Below are 18935 nucleotides of genomic sequence, written 5' to 3'. Positions count from 1 at the left end.
GCAGGTCGACCACCTTACCTTTGACCCCTTCTGGAAAATAGTGCTCCTCTGTTGTGTGTGACAATTAGCACATTATGCTCTTTACTATATATTATATGTGTCAAATGTTCTTATTGATAACTATATTTACTTTAAAAGCATTAGACAAGGATACTTTAAAAGGATTTATTTGTAGATATCATTGTCAAACATGATGATTTGTACAAACACGTTAGTGAGGCCTTCATCCTGGAAAGAGAAAACATTGGAGGGTGTAATTCTAAGTATATCTCGTAGTTTTGAGGTATGCAGAGTATCTTACAAATTTTAAATAAATATGACGCACGCACGCGCACATGCATGACAGCATGGAACCCATTTTAAATATTTTCTTTTATGTCCCTCTTTTCTCCTTCACGGTCCTCTTCAGAAGACGAGTGACGCAGTGGATGCATGTCATTAAAAGTTGATATGACAATGGACGACACGCACACACGCACACACACACACACGCACTCTGTGACATCATCATCACTGGCTGTGACATCATCACTCCATTTGATTGCATCGGCTCTTTTGCTTGGTGACGTTTTCGACATGAAATCATGAATTAAGAGTTGTAATCGTGACAAATGTGTCATGTGACTTTATTGAAATGGAGACCTCCAGGTGGCCTCGTAATAAACGCACGCACACACGTATGTTGTGTGTATTTTGAAGTCACAAAAACTAAGGTTAAGAAAGATTTAAAGCAAGTCGAGTCCCCTCTCCACCGACGGGAAGTAAAGAACGAGCATGCCTCCACAAACGAGACGCAGACGCTGCACAGACACATTACTTGGTTATAGCCCTTAGTGTGTACCCCCCAACACACACACACACACATACACACACACAAGCACACACTCGCATGTGATGTCGCAGGCGTCCACAGGGGGGCGCTGAGCACAGTCCCATTTGTGGCTTTGCTGAGGTTTGGATGAGGTCAAGGGTAACGTTCCAAATTCAAAAGTTCTCCAGCGGGTTTTTGCAGGATGTGGGCCTTTATAAATGCTTCGTCATTGACGTCAGCTAACAGGCTAGCTAGCTATGCTTCCTCACATGGAAAATCACTACGTAGCAAGAAGATGTAGCTGTGTCGCTAACGAGATGAGAAGACGTATTTGTGCCTCTGGTGCTGGTGTCATCGGACCCTTCACCGCACCGAACATCCTAAAAGGAGCTTTGGGGTTTTTACAACATGGCGCACAAAAATGAATGTGGGTTTTTCCTTAAAATAGGCGGCGGGGGGGCCATTCCCGCCGGCATACTTCAAACCGTCGTCTCACACGGTCACTTCGTTCTTACTCCCAGTCCGGAGGGCGTGGCCTCCCCCTCCCCCGCCAGGGATGAAGTGGAGCTGCTCAATGGTGTTCTGACGCTTGCTGGCAAAAGCCATGCGTCGGGCGCTGGGGTGGCCCCCCATGGAGCCCGCCCCGCCGTCCCAGGCGCCGTGCACGCCCACGCCGCGCTCGTGCTCGTGGCCGGACGTCGGGTGGGAGTTCATCTTGATCATGTGGTGCCGGTCCATGGAGGGCGTGACACAGATGTTCTGCTGGGACTGGGCCTTCTGGTGGTGGCTCAGGCGCCCCATCGTGGGCACCATGCTGCTTCTCTCCGCTCCCCCCATCAGGCCCATCGTCATCATCCGCTCCTCCAGGTGATCGGGAGACACCAGAAGCCGCTCGTGGGATCTGCAACGACACGTTGTTAGCGCGGTTTTACAGACTTATGGTTGGTGGCGGAGCGGCCTCGTCACCTGCGGAGCGTCTGGGAGGCGGAGCTCCTGCTCCCGCCCATCACGGCCTTGTAGTACTGGTACTGCTGGTTCTTGGACAGGCGGGACAGCGTGTTGCCCTCCCCCAGCGCCAGCAGCTGGTCCTGGGAGCGGACGCGGCGTGGCGGTCGGTCAAAGCTGGAGCCCGTGTAGTGCGTCTGCACGGGCAGCGGGTACGGGTTTGGCGTGGAGGGGGGCATGTGGAGGATGGGCCGCGACCCGCTGAGCGGCAGCGTGCCCCTGGAGCCCATTGTGTAGTCCCCCCCCCAGGGAAGGTAGTGCTGTGAGGAGTGGAAGGAGGGCGGCGCGTTGGTGGAGCGACGCTTGGCCGAATAATAGCCGGAATATTCATCCAGCTCTTTCTCTGCAGGGAAGAAGAACATCAGTTTGCTTTAAAGCAGGAATTCCCAACCACTATGCCGCGCCACATTAGTCACTGCTGTGGGAAATGATCCAATTTCACTCAATTGATCCGGAAATTATTATGTATTTACTACAATAATTGATCTTTGTTCATCAATCTATGCCAACCACACGCCATGAAAGGTGCAACAATTTGATGCTCTTCCACTAGATGGCAGAATGTACGTATATTCAACCTGTGCATCTCCATTCATACAACACAATAAGCCACATAAAGTACGTGTGTGGTTTAGCTCAAACACCCTAGAGAGACGCATGGAACCATATTGCGATCCTCGTTTCTGCTAAGTCAGCAAACACACTCATCAATCTGGGACAGAACTACCCTGTCAAAATTCGACACCAGGAACCGAGTACACAAGAGTCTACTCAAGTATTCCACTGGAGACACGGCCCAGCACTGCACACTCGCCATTTTGATGGTTCTGAGTGTGGACAGTGCACTGCATTTTGCACTCAAGTGTAAGTATGGAAGTGCGCCGATGGAGACATGGCATGTGCGTCCAGGCGTCGTATGTGCGTATTACGAAGACACAAAGAGAGACCATCTTCATTTGAAGCCAACGATATTTAGACCGTTCATCAGCTAACCAGCGTCATGTGGACTGTTGACTGCATCTTCACACACACACACACACACACACACACACACAATCCATGACCGGCCCCTCCCCCCCACTTGCAGCGGGTGAGAGAGATGTTTCCTGTCACAGACCGTCCCCCCCACCCTTCCTTTCTTTTCATCCACATGATGACACATCCTCCATTCTCGTGGCCAGGAACCATCATGCCATAATATCCAATATCCCAGTGTTTTTCAACCTTTTTTGAGCCACGGCATGTTTTTTTTACATTGGAAAACATCACTAAGTCTATAGGAGGAACGAGCTAGGTGTTGCCACACGGACCAATATTACATTGCTCTGCCAGTCTTTACACCACAGACACTCCACAGTAGCCACGTTTACATGAGGAGTTTTTCTCTTTCCGAATGACTTTTCCGGAAACAATGGTATACATGGAAAGGAATATTCCAATCTCTTGTCTACATGTGTCACTATAATCAACCAGAATAGTCAATGGGGCATGCCCAGTAAAACGTAAACATCAACATCACGTGATACCGACTTCCCCGAGTTGTTCTTTCACTTGAATAATTCCGTATTGCCAGTTTTTCGTCTGTCCAGTCTTGAAATTTAGTTTGGATCAAAAACAAACTTTCTGTAGCAGTCCAATGCCGATTGCTGGCCTCCATTTTTAAAACTGAAGAACGTCTGTATCTGCGTGTTACGTCATATCTGAACATGCGATATGATAAATTTAATTTAACCAGGAAGGGATCAAATTCAATCTTGCTAATATTTTATAATTCAACTCGGTACATGTTTTATATAGATATATATTTTCTTTTGACTTATGGACTTGTGAATGGCGTATAGAAGGGTTTAGATTCTGTTCCACAGATGGCGCTAATGCACACGAAAGCTGCTTGCCAACCGCCAATACACAACAGAAGAAGAATAACGCACCCTGACAACTTTCCGTTTGAGCGGCTACAAGATACCTCAATCGGATTGGGGAAAGGAATATTCCACCCCTGTTAATCCGATTATGTATTCATTTGGATTGGCACTATTCTTTTGGAATGAGGCAAAAACAAAGGTTACATTCTTTCAGTTTGAGCAAATAAACCAAATGCAATTGGAATATTTGGGTCAACGTATACGTGGATATTGACATAATATTTGCAAATGATGATTAATAAATGTTAATTATAAAAAGTGATATTGGATAATTCCTCACGGCACACCTGACAATTTCTCAAGGCACACTAGTGTGCCGCGGCACAGTGGTTGAAAATCACTGTAATATCCCACCCTCCCACCCGGACTCACCCAGCTTCTTGAGGGAGCTGTAGCGGCTGATTTCAGGTTTCATGGCGGCCTCGTAGGATGGCGGCAGCTGGGCCAGGTTGTGGAAGGAGTGCGAGAAGGAAGCGTGGCTGCTGTTGTGCCTCATGCCGCCCCCCATGATGCCGCCACCGCCGCCGCTGCCTTTACTACTGCTCGCTATCAGCTTGGGGCCGGAGGAGAGCTGGGGGGTGTTGTTCATGCGGGCCCCACGCTCTAAAAGGAGACGAGAGTACACAGTGAGGAACAGGAAGTGTCTCCAGCAGCTTCATGGCGACCACACTACGTGTCGCATTAATGCAGCATGTGGATCGATACACACCAAAAAGACTGCTCTTATGTAAGATCGGCAGTGTGGGGGAGGGGTGCTGTTTTGCAACATGTATACTCATATTCATTACATCACACACTACACACACACACACACAGGTAGGTGCACTGTCGGTAAATTCAAGCACACATCTCAACGACTTGATCAAAAAGACACAAGTGACAATTAAAGATTGCGTAACGCTGTTTAGGGTCGTTTCCTGTCTGGCAGACAGAAGCAATCGATGCCTGCTATAATGATTATGGGCTGCGATCTTGTTAAGATTACAGCCGGACATGCTGCTCTTTGACAGTAATGGCCACTAAGAGCCCATGATGTCGCTGTTAAGTGTTTGACACACACACACACACACACGCACACACACGCACACACACACACACAGCAGAGGACAAAAAGCAATGCTAGCTTCGGTCTTGCGTGGTGTGCGGAAAGAAGAGTTGTTTTTTGATATCGGCTCGAAACTAATATATTTCCGTCAGTACACTTTGGTAAGTATACCGCATACGGCACGACTGTGTGTACTCAATTGGCACACTTGCGTACTTAGTTTTTCACACTGTGTAAAGTACGGCAAAAAAAACTATACTATCAGTACACGGGTGTTGCACTCAAACCTGTCAGAATGGTGAGTATGCAGTGCTGGACACTTGCTACCCTCCATAGTTGCCATATTGGTGATGCAGCAGAAGGGGCGGGACTAACCCGTGTGGTTGCAATTCATCGTTAAAAAAGGGAAAAAAAGAAGCCGATAGATATTCATAAATATAAATAAAAATAAATATTCAGATCATCAGTAAGTGTGCAACAACACTAATGGATAGCTGTCAAAAGTGTGTGCACTCAGGAGCCAAGTACACAATCATAAAACATAGTATACTACATAGTATTACTGAAGTGAACTGAGGGAAGTACAGTAATCCTTTGTTTATCGCAGTTAATTAGTTCCAGACCCGACTTTGATAAGTCAATTCCTTATTTATAAATTGATTATTTTCTTAGTTACAGCATAGAAACCTCCTGAATACACTTTTTAACATTATTAGAGCCCTGTAGTGATGAAATAACAGCCCTATAGTCACCTTTGCACTCCTACCCAATATAGAAGATGTAATAACAAGTAGCCGTAGCCTATGTTAGGGATTATTGTGCCTGCGCTGACATAAATCAAACCCGCAATAAAAGCCTGTTGTTCTGGTGAGCAAGCCTGGTGCTTGTGTGTCTCGCGCAACATTACAGTAACATTGCTGACACCAAGTGGCCACTCTAGAATACTACATATCATCGAAAAACGCGAAAGTGTGCCAACTGAGACTCGGCCATGGATTTAGAGGTCAAATCCTTGGTGGAAGGGCGTTCCTTCTTTAATTGAGTCTGACTGACTTGCGTTGCTCACAGAAGATGGCAGTGAGGTCAAATATTACCAATGAAATGTAAATAAATGGTGGAGATAATTATCGCTATATTTCCACGGCAACGTGTGAACGGGTTTACGTTGTCCTAGATGAAGACGCCACACGGGAGCGGCCGCTGACATAAAGGAGCGCTTGCATTGCTTTTCTGTTGCCTGGGAAACAGAGTCAGCCCTCGTTAATGCGCAGCGTCGGCTGGAAGCACACGAGCATGTCAGCGCTACACGGGGGAGGGGGTGAAGAGGAGGAGGAGGATGTGGGGGGCACATCTGGACGCAGGCTGTGATGGAGGGGGTGGATAGTGTGGGTGGCGGGCGGGTGGCAGGCCAGCATTAAGCAGAGGGCGAACCAGACAACCGCCGTCCAGCAAACGGGCGCCGACCGCCGCACAAAGTGGTGCCGACGGCGGCGCGGGACAACGAGACAGACATTGTTGGAGGGCTCGCCTACGTCCCCACCGGGCCGGCACGGCCCCAGGACGCTTACCGATGGCAGCAGAGTGTTTGGGACTGGAAGCAGAGCCCTGCCGGTTAAAATGGTGGAGCAAGTTCCCAGCTGCAAAGAGAGCAGAGCCGACAAACTGATGGACAAGCACTCCAGAGAAGACAAGAAGAACGCAGACGCGCAATCTCTGCTGGAGCGAGCCTTCTTCGGCCGGGCTCACGCCAGCGAGCTTGCCGTCGTGCTGAGAGACAAAACGAGCGGCGACACGACAGAAGACGCAAACATGTCGCTGGCGTGTCGCGCCAACACGCAAGCAAGCGGCAAAGCTTTCAAACAAAAAATTCCAGGAATTTCAGGAAGCGGTCAAGTCTACAAGAACGTTTCTTTCAAGGTGTGTCCGTGTCCGTCATTATGCCAAACAAACAGTCATCGCCACTCACTGCGGTTGTCCTTGCTCTGCAGGATGGGCGTGTACATGTTTTTGGACGTGCGGCCGTCAGACGTGGTCAACATGGCGCTGTTGTTCCTCTCGCCGTGCTGCACGGGACTTGACTGGTGGCGCAGGATGTCCACGAGCGACCTGTCACACGTGAGGAGACCCAGAAGAAGCCATTTGTGCTTTGCGGAAAATGATGGGGGGTATATTGTACCCCCCTCACACCTCCACACAAGTGAATAAACTATTACTTCCATTGTGTACATGGTGAATGTAGTATTCCTTATTTGATACAATACAACTTGATGTACTCTGAATTGAGCTAAAAATCAGATATTCCTTCCTACTGAGTACACGTAACTAGGCTTTACCAGGCTTTATAGGTGCGTCCCATTACGTGCATCCTTAGCCGCCTCTTTTTGTCTGTTTTTATTAGCATTAGAATACACAGAAAAGAGAAACCTCACATCAGGTTTGTGGAGCACAAAGTTGTGTAGGAGACATTTTAGCGTTGGTGGAGCTTGAGGAGCACCTCACCTGGGCATGTTGATGTCTCTGTTGCGTGGTCGCCGTGCCACCTTACTGAAGGCGATCCGGACGCCGACGGCCACCACTAGCGTGAAGGAGATGACGCCGCCTATGACGTAGGCCGTGCTACACAAGAAACGTGACAAAGTCTGAGATGGAGCAACGGAAGAGTGGACCGCGTTGATTCCGCCTCAGCGGCCGCACTGACCTGCTGTTCTGCTGCTGGAGAGTCTCAAAGTCCGGGTCGGGCTTGTTTCCTGCGGGGACGGTGACGGGAACCAGGGGTTCGGCCCAGTCGGGCGACTTGTAGTTTGTGCACGAGTCCTGGTCCAGTCTGCTGCGCTGGTGCTCGCAGCAGAATCTGTAGTGGCAGGTCCCACAGCAGTAGATGTAGCTGCCCTTGGAACAGTTGAAGGTGCTGTCGAAGTGACCCATCACGTCAAAATAACCCCTGGGGAGCACAGCAAACGTGTCAGGTGGAACGCAGCAATCCCATCGACAACTGCCAGACACAATTTATGTACAAACTGAAGCTGAACTGAAGTGCTGGAAAGAAGTCTGGGAATTCTTAGAGTGTGCAAAATTGATGGTCTGTATGTGTGGACGTGTGTGGACCAAACTGAATGAACTCAAAGTCTTGATGTTGGAATGGTTGAACGGGCTGAACAATGTGCGAAAATAACATTTATTTTGACGGAGGACGTTGGATTGTACCCCCGTTTATGTTGTCCCCCATCTATGTCAACCAACGTACCCCCGTTTATGTCGACAACCCGTCCATGTCAACCAACGTACCCCGGTTTATGTTGCCAACCCGTCTATGTCAACCAACGTACCCCGGTTTATGTTGCCAACCCCTCTATGTCAACCAACGTACCCCCGTTTATGTCGACAACCCATCTATGTCAACCAACGTGCCCCCGTTTATGTTGTCCCCCATCTATGTCAACCAACGTACCCCCTTTATGTCGACAACCCGTCTATGTCAACCAAGGTACCACTGTTTATGTCGACAACCCGTCTATGTCAACTAAGGTACCACCGTTTATGTCGACAACCCGTCTATGTCAACCAACGTACCCCCATTTATGTTGACAACCCGTCTATGTCATCCAACATAACCCATTTATGTTGATAACCCGTCTATGTCTACCAACGTACCCCCGTTTATGTCGATAACCCGTCTATGTCAACCAACATACCCCCGTTTATGTCGACAACCCGTCCATGTCAACCAATGTACCCCCGTTTATGTCAAAAACCTGTCTATGTCAACCAACGTACCTCCATTTATGTCGACAACCCATCTATATCTACCAACGTACCCCCAGTTTATGTCGACAACCCGTCTATGTCTACCAACGTACCCCGGTTTATGTCGATAACCCATCTATGTGAACCAACATACCCTGTTTATGTCAACAACCCGTCTGTGTAAACCAACGTACCCCGGTTTATGTCGACAACCCGTCTATATCAACCAACGTACCCCCGTTATTTCGACAACCCGTCTATGTCAACCAACGTACCCCCCCGTTTATGTCGACAACCCATCTATATCAACCAACGTACCCACGTTTATGTTGACAACCCGTCTATGTCAACCAATGTACCCCGGTTTATGTCGATAACCCATCTATGTCAACCAACATACCCTGTTTATGTCAACAACCCGTCTATGTCAACCAACGTACCCCGGTTTATGTCGACAACCCGTCTATATCAACCAACGCACCCCCGTTATTTCGACAACCCGTCTATGTCAACCAACGTACCCCCCCGTTTATGTCGACAACCCGTCTATATCAACCAACGTACCCCCGTTATTTCGACAACCCGTCTATGTCAACCAACGCAACCCCCCGTTTATGTCGACAACCCGTCTATATCAACCAACGTACCCCCGTTATTTCGACAACCCGTCTATGTCAACCAACGTACCCCCCCCGTTTATGCCGACAACCCGTCTATGTCAGCTGATCAGTGTCCCTGACTAAATGCAAGCTCAGAGGGGGGCCGTGCTTTCGCTGTGGTGGACCCTAAGCAGCGGATTGCACATTAAAAAACGGTTTAACGTGTGTGTGAATGGTCTTCAGCGCCTCCTGGTGGCGTGGAGGTTCATGAGCAGGAGGTCATACTCATAAACACGTCTTTCTTCGACGAATACACAATAATACAAAAAGCTGTAGTATGGACAAGCAACTCAATCATGAAGTGAACTGTGTGGAGCCGATGGAGCGGTTGCTAAGCAACAGTAAGACGCCTCTCAGTGCATCATCCGGAGCAAGCATCATCCCACACAAGTGAAGAGTGTCTTTAGACAAAAACGAGATGGAACGATTGGTTTACCTGCACACGTCCACGTCCACCAGCTGCCTGGGAGGCGGGGCCACCTGGGCCGCGCCCAGAGGCGGCTTCAGGGCCTCGGCCGTCACGTTTCGCGGCAGCATGGTCTGCGGGAGGGGCTTGGGGGGCAGCTCGGCCATGGGCGGCGCATCATCGCCATCCTCCATCTCCGCCCTCTTGGGTGCGCCTCTGGGGGACGGCGGCGGCTTGTAGCCCGTGAGCAGGAAGAGGGTGGTGGCGTGTTTGCCGGCGCTGCTCGGCGGCTTCCTGACATCGTTATCAGCGGTTACCGTGGCAACAGCAAGGCAGGAGAAAAGCAGCAGGGACGAGCAAAACATCCCTCGAGGAATTGTAGCTTTCATTATTTGATGAGGAGGTTCTGTGGCAGCTGGCGTAAAAAAAGGTTTCATCCGTCGCCTGAATGTAAACTTCTGTAAACGGAGGTGTTGCTAGGCGATGCGTGGCCCTTCAAACGTCACGTTTGATCTGCTGGACATGTAAGAAAACAACGTGTAAACTGTTAATCCGAGGAGGGAAGAGATGGAGCAGGTGTAAACATTGAAGCTTGTATGTAAACGTTGTTTGGCACTTCCTGTTGAAGTCACATGGAGGGTTTTGGCGTCTGTAAACGAGCTCAACCACGACAAGTTCTTGGAGGCCTCACATTCACAATTTGGCCACAAAGTCCAGATGAAGTTTTGGCAGCAAAACTCGACGTGCACGTCAAGGCAAACGAGTGAGTAGTGGTGAGGGTTGGGGGCGGGGCCTATGTGCGTAGGACGCCCTTGTGCGAGTGTCTCTGCTCGGAATTTAACCCCAGCCAGCAGAAGAGGACGAAGGATGGCTTGGGCCCGGTTCTAGCGGGGCAGCGTGGTTCCGCCCACACAGCAGACATGAAAGTGTCCGGACTCATCCGTCAGCTCAGACGGGTCGGGTCCAGGTTGAGCAGGCGTGAAGCATGGATGCTCCTCAGGGTTCGGGGAGGCGTTATGGCTGCGCTCGCTATGGCTTCATGGACACCGCGCGCTGCATGCCGGAGCGAGAGGACGAAAACGTTGCGAGGTCACTGGTGTTGGATAAAGGGCTGGGCGGACGTAGGGTGGCGGCGTCACGTCCGGTGGAAGAAATGCTGGAAGGAGGAGGCGTGTCGACAGTGTGTCCACGTAGCAGCGTCGGGATTAGCACGTGCTAATCAGTCAAGTCAGATCAGCATCTTCATGATGGACTTTTGTTTTTTGCTTCTTCTCTTGAAACTTTGGCTCCTGCACTTTTGGTTTATGAGGCATGAGAGAGGCGGTGGGGGGGGTCTTCCAGGTGCTTCCAGAAGATCTGTCAGATTCCTCACTGTTCAGCAGGTGTCACGCTGTAGGAAAGAAACACACAATTTTACACTATACTCTGGTTCTTCTGACCGCCGAAGTTGGGTATGTGTCCGAATATAGGGCACCTTGCTGGGCCACGGCAGGTGGCTCCCTCTGCTCTATGCTGTGGTTCTCCCGATAGTAGTGATGTGGTGGTAGTAACATCATGATGTTTGATTAGGACAAATCAACGGGTACACTTGGTCAAATCCTTCTTACCTCCAGGTGTGCACCAACTACAGCTACATCTGAAGGAAGGCTAAATATCCTCCTGATGTCAGGGCGGCTGAGGGGAGCAGGCATAAAAAAATCTTCACCATTACGACTAAGTATTGGAACTAAGTATTGAACAAAGCAAAATTTGTTCTCAATCAGAAATCACTCTACACTCTTTATTGCTGTCTGGTTCTACCATATCTTACTTATTGTGTGGAAATATGGGCTAATAACTATAACAGCAATCTTCACTCGCTAAATGTACTGCAAAAAAGGTCAGTAAGGATAATCCATAATGCCGCCTACAGAGAACATACTAACTCCTTATTTCTAAAATCACAAATACTTCAACTTGCTGATATAGTTCATCTTCAAACAGCTAAAATAATGCATAAGGCTAAAAACAACCAATTAGCTAAAAATGTCATCCAATACTTCTCTACAAGAGAGGAGAAATATGATCTCAGGGAAGAACTACATATAAAACACTTCTATGCTAGGACCACGTTAAAAAGCCATAGCATTTCAGTATGTGGAATCAAACTATGGAATGGATTGAGTAAGGACCTCAAACAATGCACAACGATGAGCCAATTCAAGAAACAATACAAGCAGTTGATGTTTGCTAAATACAAGGATGAAGAGTCTTGAACCAGTCATGATGTGCTATATATATCACTATATTGACACTTAGTACTATGGTACCCATTATGGCATTGGATGCTCATATCACCTCCTACTTCGGTACGAGGTACATTATTAAAAAAAAACCAAAAAAAAAACCTTAAACTGTATTATGGAAAGCAGGAAGTGAACAAATGTAACAGTTACTGATTGTAAAAGTACCAGATGGAGGGGTAGGATTTAATAAGCTTTGCTTCTTCCTACTCCTTTTGGACATGTGGAACTGGGAACTGATTATGGGATGCACTCAATTGTAATCTGATGCATATTCAAATGAAATAAAACCATTACCATTACCATTACCATTTGCACCATTGAAGAAGAACACCAGTTGAAGTCACCGCGCCTCCAAGGCAACATGACATGGACACGCATGAAATTCCAGTGTGTGTCCGTCGTGAAACCTTATTGCGTGTCCGCATTCCTGGCACCGGTTGCCATGGTAACCCCTCCAGCTACACTCATCTATCAAGAGTAGTCCGCTCTCGTCGGACGCCAACATTGATTGCATCAACATCCAACATATGTAGCATCAGTATATACACATATACAGTACGTATGCAGTATTGACGCTCCCAGGAACGCATGAGCTTCAAAGTTCCCTCATGGCCAGTGGGTTACACACACACACACACACACACACACAGCCTGGTGTTGCGGGGGCTGAAGCTTGGCTCTATGACTGCAGCACTGATGAGAGGCAAATCTTCTCGCCGTTGCTGCTAACGCCGTGTTAGCTCGCTTCTAACCCGTCAACGGTTGTTCCACCATGACTCCGCCGGCGTCATCCATCTTCCCTCTTCTTGTGAAGCATGCTGGGGAAAGGCACCAGCGCGTATAAGCGTGCTGCGCGTCTGCGGTGGCGCTGTGAACCGTGGCGATAAAAGGTCAGCAAACGCTTTAGGAACACAAATCCATCAATGCGGCCTCGCTTTTTAACATCGGTGTGTGGGCAGGGGCGGGGGGGCGCTACGTGGAGGCCTCCATTAGCTCTCATGAGAAGAAAAAAAACATCAGCTGGTATCGAGCAGGCTGAGCCATCATCTGATCCACAACATAACCAAGCCACAAAGACAAGCATAGCACGGTCCGTGCTTGGATGAGTTAGGTGTGGAAGAACTACAACTTGTGACCTCACAAAAACTCCAGTTCTCCAAAGACTAGAAATTTGACTCTCAGGTCTTTGGGTCTTGTGGACGTGTGCTCCTCATGAGCTGACGTCATCATCCTAGCGTCAAGTCAGCAGGATGTTTTGTGTGTGCGTGTGACTGTTGTCCATCACGCCGTATGCCTCCGTCAGACGCTGCGAAGCGCCGCGACACGTCTCACACTTTCCTCTGTGGCAGCTCAAGGGCACTTCCGGCACTTGGAAGGCAGGGTTGCCAGTCACCCGGAGGTGATAATTATTCCCTCACAGCTCAGAAGAAAGCATCCCGTCACTACGCTCCATCTGCTGGCCAAGGCCACGCCTCCCTGACGGCCAACTGGTTAGGGACACTTTCAGTCCCGCCTCCCTCAGCGAGCAACACTGCACCTGGTACAGCACCTGAAGGGGCGGAGCTAGACACAAGACACTCTCAATGTGCTAACGGTCCTGGCGTGGTCGCCACCGTGGAGCACAACGCAGCTGCCATAATAAAAATACAGAAGAATAACTTCATCCTCACACCCCCCCCCCCCCCCCCCCCCGAGACTGACGCTGCCAGCTACTTGACTCAGGCATTCCCAGCATTTCCCACAATGCACTTGACCCGCCCACACGGAGGGGGCGTGCGCTTGTTGACTCGACTCAAACGTGGGCGCACGCCGGCCACAAGGAGGTGCTTCCAAGTGGGACCCTTCATCATCATCATCCTCTTCGCCAACGCCTGGACCCCTCATACATCTATGACTACCAAAATAAAAAAAGGGTAACTATCAATATGAAAGGGTGGAGGATGACGACCAATATACAAAAAGGGTGACTACCAAAATAAAGGAAGCATGACCAAAATAAAAGCATATCAAAATAAAAAGATGAATGACCACCAAAATAGAAAGATGAAGGATAACCACCAAAGTAAAAGAATAAAAGACAAAATAAAGGGTGCTATAAAAAAAACAATGCCTTTTGATGATAAAAAAAACAATGATGGATGACAATGAAGATCATAGGATTACTACCAAAAAAAATGGTGACTACAAAATAAATGAATGATTACCAAAAAATCAGGATGACACCAAAATGAAAGGATGACAAACAAAATAAAACAATGAAGGATGAGCACAAAATAAAAGGATTACAGAAGGGTGACTATAAAATTACAACCAAAAGAAAATGATCACTAAGGGTAAAGGGTAATTACCAAAATAAAACAAGGGACACTAACTAACTACCCAAATAAAATAGTGTTGACTACCAAAATAAAATATTGGTGACTGACAAAGGACTGATTAGCGAAATGAGATTGCTTAATTGCTTCAAGAGAAGAAGGAGGTGAACCACTGACCACTTTAATGAATGCAAATAAACATTTGAGACTTTTGATCATGTGATCTAAGATGCCATGATGAGAGATGATGTCACCACCACGCTATAAACATACAGCAATCCCCAGACACACGGCATCTACTGGCCGTGAGGAGTACAGACGGTGACGTCAGCGGTGGCTTGGTAAGTGCTATGATATTCTGGCCATGCCACGACATCACTGCAGCAGCAATATTCTGCTCTTTGATTCGTTGTGGACAAAAAAGAAATAAGAAATATTACACCAAAATATGCCTAATGGTGTGTGTGTGTGTGTGTGTGTGTGTGTGTGTGTGTGTGTGTGTGTGTGTGGTCACAGCTTCACAGAACAGTACATGTGTGTAAACATGTGACATCATGCATTGTGATGTGTTCAGGTGGATGTGTTCATGCAAGCAGGTGCACCTTCACCACACACACACACACACACACACACAGGTTAGCTATGTAAGGCCAGCAGCATTATGCATTCACAGGGTCATTAGTGTGTGTGTGTGTGTGTGTGTGTGCACGCATGCATGCATGTGTCTATTGTCTCTTGATGCAGCATACCACACACACACCCGTACATCTACAGCATGGAGACAAGATGGGGGGGGGGGGCATTGTTGCATTGTGCCGAGGCGTTGCTGTGCACGGAGGAGCGTGCTCGTGTGGCGCCAACACTGCAGCATCCTCAGCATCAGCACATTCACCCCCCCTCCCCCTCCCCCCCGGCATCAAAACACATGCTATGCTAAGCTAAGATAAACGCGACAGTGGGCTCACACGTGCAGACACATCAGGCGGGAGTGACAGCTGTCATTCAACAAGATACCGAACACACCTGTGTCGTCTTGCTGCTCGTGGGTAATAAAGGGAGGTCACGTGACACTTCACAGCCGCAGTGGCGCCACGCACGCGCCTGCAGTCCGGTACAAAAAGCAGAAAAATCACAAAAATAAATGAAGGAAAACTAAACGTATAAAAAATGGAGCGCCGAGTCCGGTTCTGGAGTTCCGGACGTGTCAGTCGACGTGAACGGCCTCCGTGTGACGCTCCTGCCGGGCGTCGATGCCTTTCTGTCCGCTTCAGATGAACGACCAGGAGCATTCTTCAAGCGAGGCCAGTCAGCCAATCACAGGCCGAGCCTTCCTCGTGCTACCAGCTGATTGGCTGAGACGTTGTTCCCGGTGCAGCTTGCTGTAAATATTAATACGCCAAAAAACACTTAAACAGCTTTGTGTAGTTTTAGCTAACGTTGACCATAAAACACATCATTAACTGTGTAAGTGTACTTTAAACGTTAACCGTTTTGCACATCACTGGTCCAATAAGTCATAGCAGTAAAACAAGTCAATAAAATATGCTCTATCAAGACTAATAGCAGTTAGTAGTTAGCAATGCTAGCTTCATGCTAAATTTTACATAATCTACTTGTAATTAAGTTAAAACGTTTTGACTTGAAAAGCAGTCATCAGTGGATCAATGCCATCAATAAGTGTTTGCATCAGACTGGATTAGTGATCAAGAGATCTTACGGGCGATGCCTTAAGGTCTCCTGAGTTCACCTGAGGGATTAATTGTCTAATTAATTAAAGGCTTGGCTGCTGCCTGATGGCTGACAGGAAGGAGGCAGGGCGTGAGTCTGTCATCAGTTACCTTGACAACCACAGCCCGAGCATCTAACGACTTAATTAGGCCCTTTTTCCCCCCACTCTTTCAGGGAAATCAAGCAAAGCTTGTTTCCTCCTTGGGATGTTGAAATATTACATATGCAAATGTTCACAGTGTGTCTGCGGCAAGGCTGGTTCTTACTCAGCACCACTTAGCATTTGGCTTTGCATCGTGTTGCTAGTCCAAGGTGTAAGATTGGTCTGCTTGGGATAGGCTTCAGCCCACAAGGTAGAAAATTGAGGTCAGCAGGAAGTAAAGACATAAAGTAAAGCTTCACTGGTGGAACAAATAAATGCTAAATAAATAACAGAGACACTTACTGGGCGGCATGGTGGTCCAGTGGTTAGCGCGCAGACCTCACAGCTAGGAGACCAGGGTTCGATTCCACCCTTGGCCATCTCTGTGTGGAGTTTGCATGTTCTCCCCGTGCATGCGTGGGTTTTCTCCGGGTACTCCGGTTTCCTCCCACATTCCAAAAACATGCTAGGTTAATTGGCGACTCCAAATTGTCCATAGGTATTAATGTGAGTGTGAATGGTTGTTTGTCTATATGTGCCCTGTGATTGGCTGGCGACCAGTGTACCCCGCCTCTCGCCCGAAGACAGCTGGGATAGGCTCCAGCACCCCCGCGACCCTCATGAGGAAAAGCGGTATAAAATGAATGAATGAATGAATGGAAACCATCATCATCATCATCATCATGTCTTGCTTTAACGTCACAAGGGATGCTCTCTGCTAACGTGTAACGTAAATGAGCATTTGACTTATTCAGGATTCAGGAGGATTCACTTACATCATTATGCTGTGAGCTGGAGCCAATCCCAGCTGACATTGTACATGCTGAGTCCGCTGCACCAACAGTGAACCGCTACATTATCAAAGAAGTGAAACACTACACCGTCAGTGAACCACTTTAATTCTCTCCACTACCGGTGATGAACCACGGCCATGGTGACGTTCGTCATGGTGTTTCCAGCGGTGTGTTCTTGTTCTTTTAGTGGAAATGTTATTTTTTAGCCACACTGTGTTGACCTTTCAGTGGCCTCTGAATATTAACAAGAGCATTTCCATCCCGGTTGTTACGGCAACAAACATTGGAGCGGTGCAAAGCAGCACAACAAGTGAACATGTGGGACGTGCAAACACCACACTGTACCAGAGGCGTTTTTGGATATGAGGAGGGCTGACCTGAGATCAGTGAGCAGCTACAAAGGACATCCAATCAGCTGATGAAGACACCAGGAACTTTTGATGGAGTCGCCGAAGGTTCCAGCGAGTTCTTCAGAGAGCAGGAGAGAGATCGATACTTTCCTCCTACTACGTTTAAACCAATTAGTTTCCGATCCTCATCAATCATTGATGGCTGCCATGAATCAATGACATCATTTTCTGCCGCCATGGCAACTGTTTCTGCACTGTAGTCGCCACAGGGAATCGAACATGCAACACTACCAAGACAATGGAAGGTGAAGCTGTGGTTGTCTCCATGGTAACCAATGTATGTCTTCTTTACTTTGAATCTTTTTGCCCTCCTGCTCGGCCGTGACATCACTTGAGGAAGGGGGGGTTGGGTGGAATGCAGGGTCAAGGGGGCGTGTTTGACGCCACAGACGGCTCCGCTCCCCCTGCCAGAACCTCAGTCCAGTCAGTAGACAGGATGAGTCAAGGCGGCCTCGGGCCTGTGGGGGGGGGGGGGGGGGGGGGGGGGGGGGGGGCACGTCACCAACACGCACAAAGACGCACACACAGGAAACGCTTCACTGGCGGAGGTCAAAGTGTGTCTACCTGCGGATAAACAGGAAGAAAAGGTGGACAAACAGCAATGCTAGCACGTTAAATAACCATTTAAGTCCGACTTCACTACGGGGGCGCGGTCTGACCGGAGTTGGGTTCTGTGAGGATGTGTTGCTCAATCAAGCAAGAGCAAGAAGACTGCTTCAAACAGCAAAACACCATATGGCATCTAATTTCTCATAGGACCCCCCCATGGTTAACTCAGGGTGAGAGTGAGGAAAGATGGAGTGAGTGTAACAATCCCTGAAGATGTAAGAAAATAAATATGCAGGCCATAAAGAATCCCAGGTATGATGAAGAACATCTCTTCACTTCATTAACACACAAACAAGATCAACCATTTTGTTGCGCAACAACACAAAAGAAAACAACTCAAACGTCGCCACGTAAGCGTACGTTTAGTTGCGCTAAAAGGCGGCGTCAGCAACACAGAAACGTGCTTGACCACAAGTAGAGCGTCCATATTTCATGAACACTCCACGCCGCCCTCCCCGCCACGCGACAAAAAGCAGACCTCATGTAAAAAATATGAGCTGTTGAGAATGAAAGGTGTTTAAGTTCAGCGTGCTTGTAAGTGGAACACGGCGCTAATGAGTTTCCCTGCTAGCGCCACGCTAAAGCTTCATTAAAGCTTTATGGCTCCCCGGAGTGCTACGTCATGCTGGCCCCACTGGAGAGGCATGGGATGCATCGGAGGTACAGAGGTGTGAGATGTATGAGAGACGTCAGAAAGACACGGGTGGCATGAGAGGCCTGAGATGCATGGAGGGTGTGAGACGAATTGAGATGCATGGAAGGCACGAGAACCATGGGATGCATGGAAGGTGTGCTAGGCTTGACGGACATGAGGCACAGGACGCATGCGAGAACCATGGGATGCATGGAAGGTGTGGTAGGCTTGACGGACATGAGGCCCAGGACGCATGCGAGAACCATGGGATGCATGGAAGGTGTGGTAGGCTTGACGGACATGAGGCACAGGACGCATGCGAGAACCATGGGATGCATGGAAGGTGTGGTAGGCTTGACGGACATGAGGCCCAGGACGCATGAGAGGCCTGAGATGCATGAGACATAAGAAATATGAACATGC

At 48.6% G+C, this 18935-nt stretch overlaps 1 protein-coding gene across 2 annotated transcripts; it reads right to left on the bottom strand.

The window, feature by feature from the left end:
- Positions 1-52: 52 nt before the first annotated feature.
- On the bottom strand, positions 53-15461 carry LOC131102167 (protein shisa-7-like). 2 transcript variants are annotated; one of them, XM_058047673.1, is made up of 9 exons: positions 15219-15461; positions 9626-10985; positions 7485-7727; positions 7286-7402; positions 6753-6892; positions 6355-6423; positions 4114-4344; positions 1778-2159; positions 53-1712 (listed from the first exon to the last, which is right to left on the bottom strand). In XM_058047673.1, exons 2-9 carry the CDS (start codon positions 10030-10032, stop codon positions 1304-1306), a joined length of 1998 nt encoding a protein of 665 aa, XP_057903656.1. In that variant the 5' UTR covers positions 10033-10985; positions 15219-15461; the 3' UTR covers positions 53-1303. The 2 variants fall into 2 exon arrangements, with proteins under 2 accessions (XP_057903656.1, XP_057903657.1); XM_058047674.1 differs by lacking the exon at positions 6355-6423 and having other exon boundaries at positions 57-1712.
- Between the last annotated feature and the right edge of the window lie 3474 nt (positions 15462-18935).

This window comes from Doryrhamphus excisus, chromosome 14, assembly GCF_030265055.1.
Source record: "Doryrhamphus excisus isolate RoL2022-K1 chromosome 14, RoL_Dexc_1.0, whole genome shotgun sequence".
NCBI classification, from domain to species: domain Eukaryota; kingdom Metazoa; phylum Chordata; class Actinopteri; order Syngnathiformes; family Syngnathidae; genus Doryrhamphus; species Doryrhamphus excisus.
Note: the sequence above shows the minus strand (reverse complement) of the source record. Positions and strands in the feature narration are given on the sequence as shown.

Coding starts and splice junctions, on each gene's coding strand:
- LOC131102167 (XM_058047673.1), bottom strand. CDS start 10,032: ATGAAACCTTTTTTTACGCCAGCTGCCACAGAACCTCCTCATCAAATA. Junction 6,893..7,285: donor AGAGACATCAACATGCCCAG/GTGAGGTGCTCC, acceptor CACGTGTGACAG/GTCGCTCGTGGACATCCTGC. Junction 4,345..6,354: donor CAAACACTCTGCTGCCATCG/GTAAGCGTCCTG, acceptor GTCTCCTTTTAG/AGCGTGGGGCCCGCATGAAC.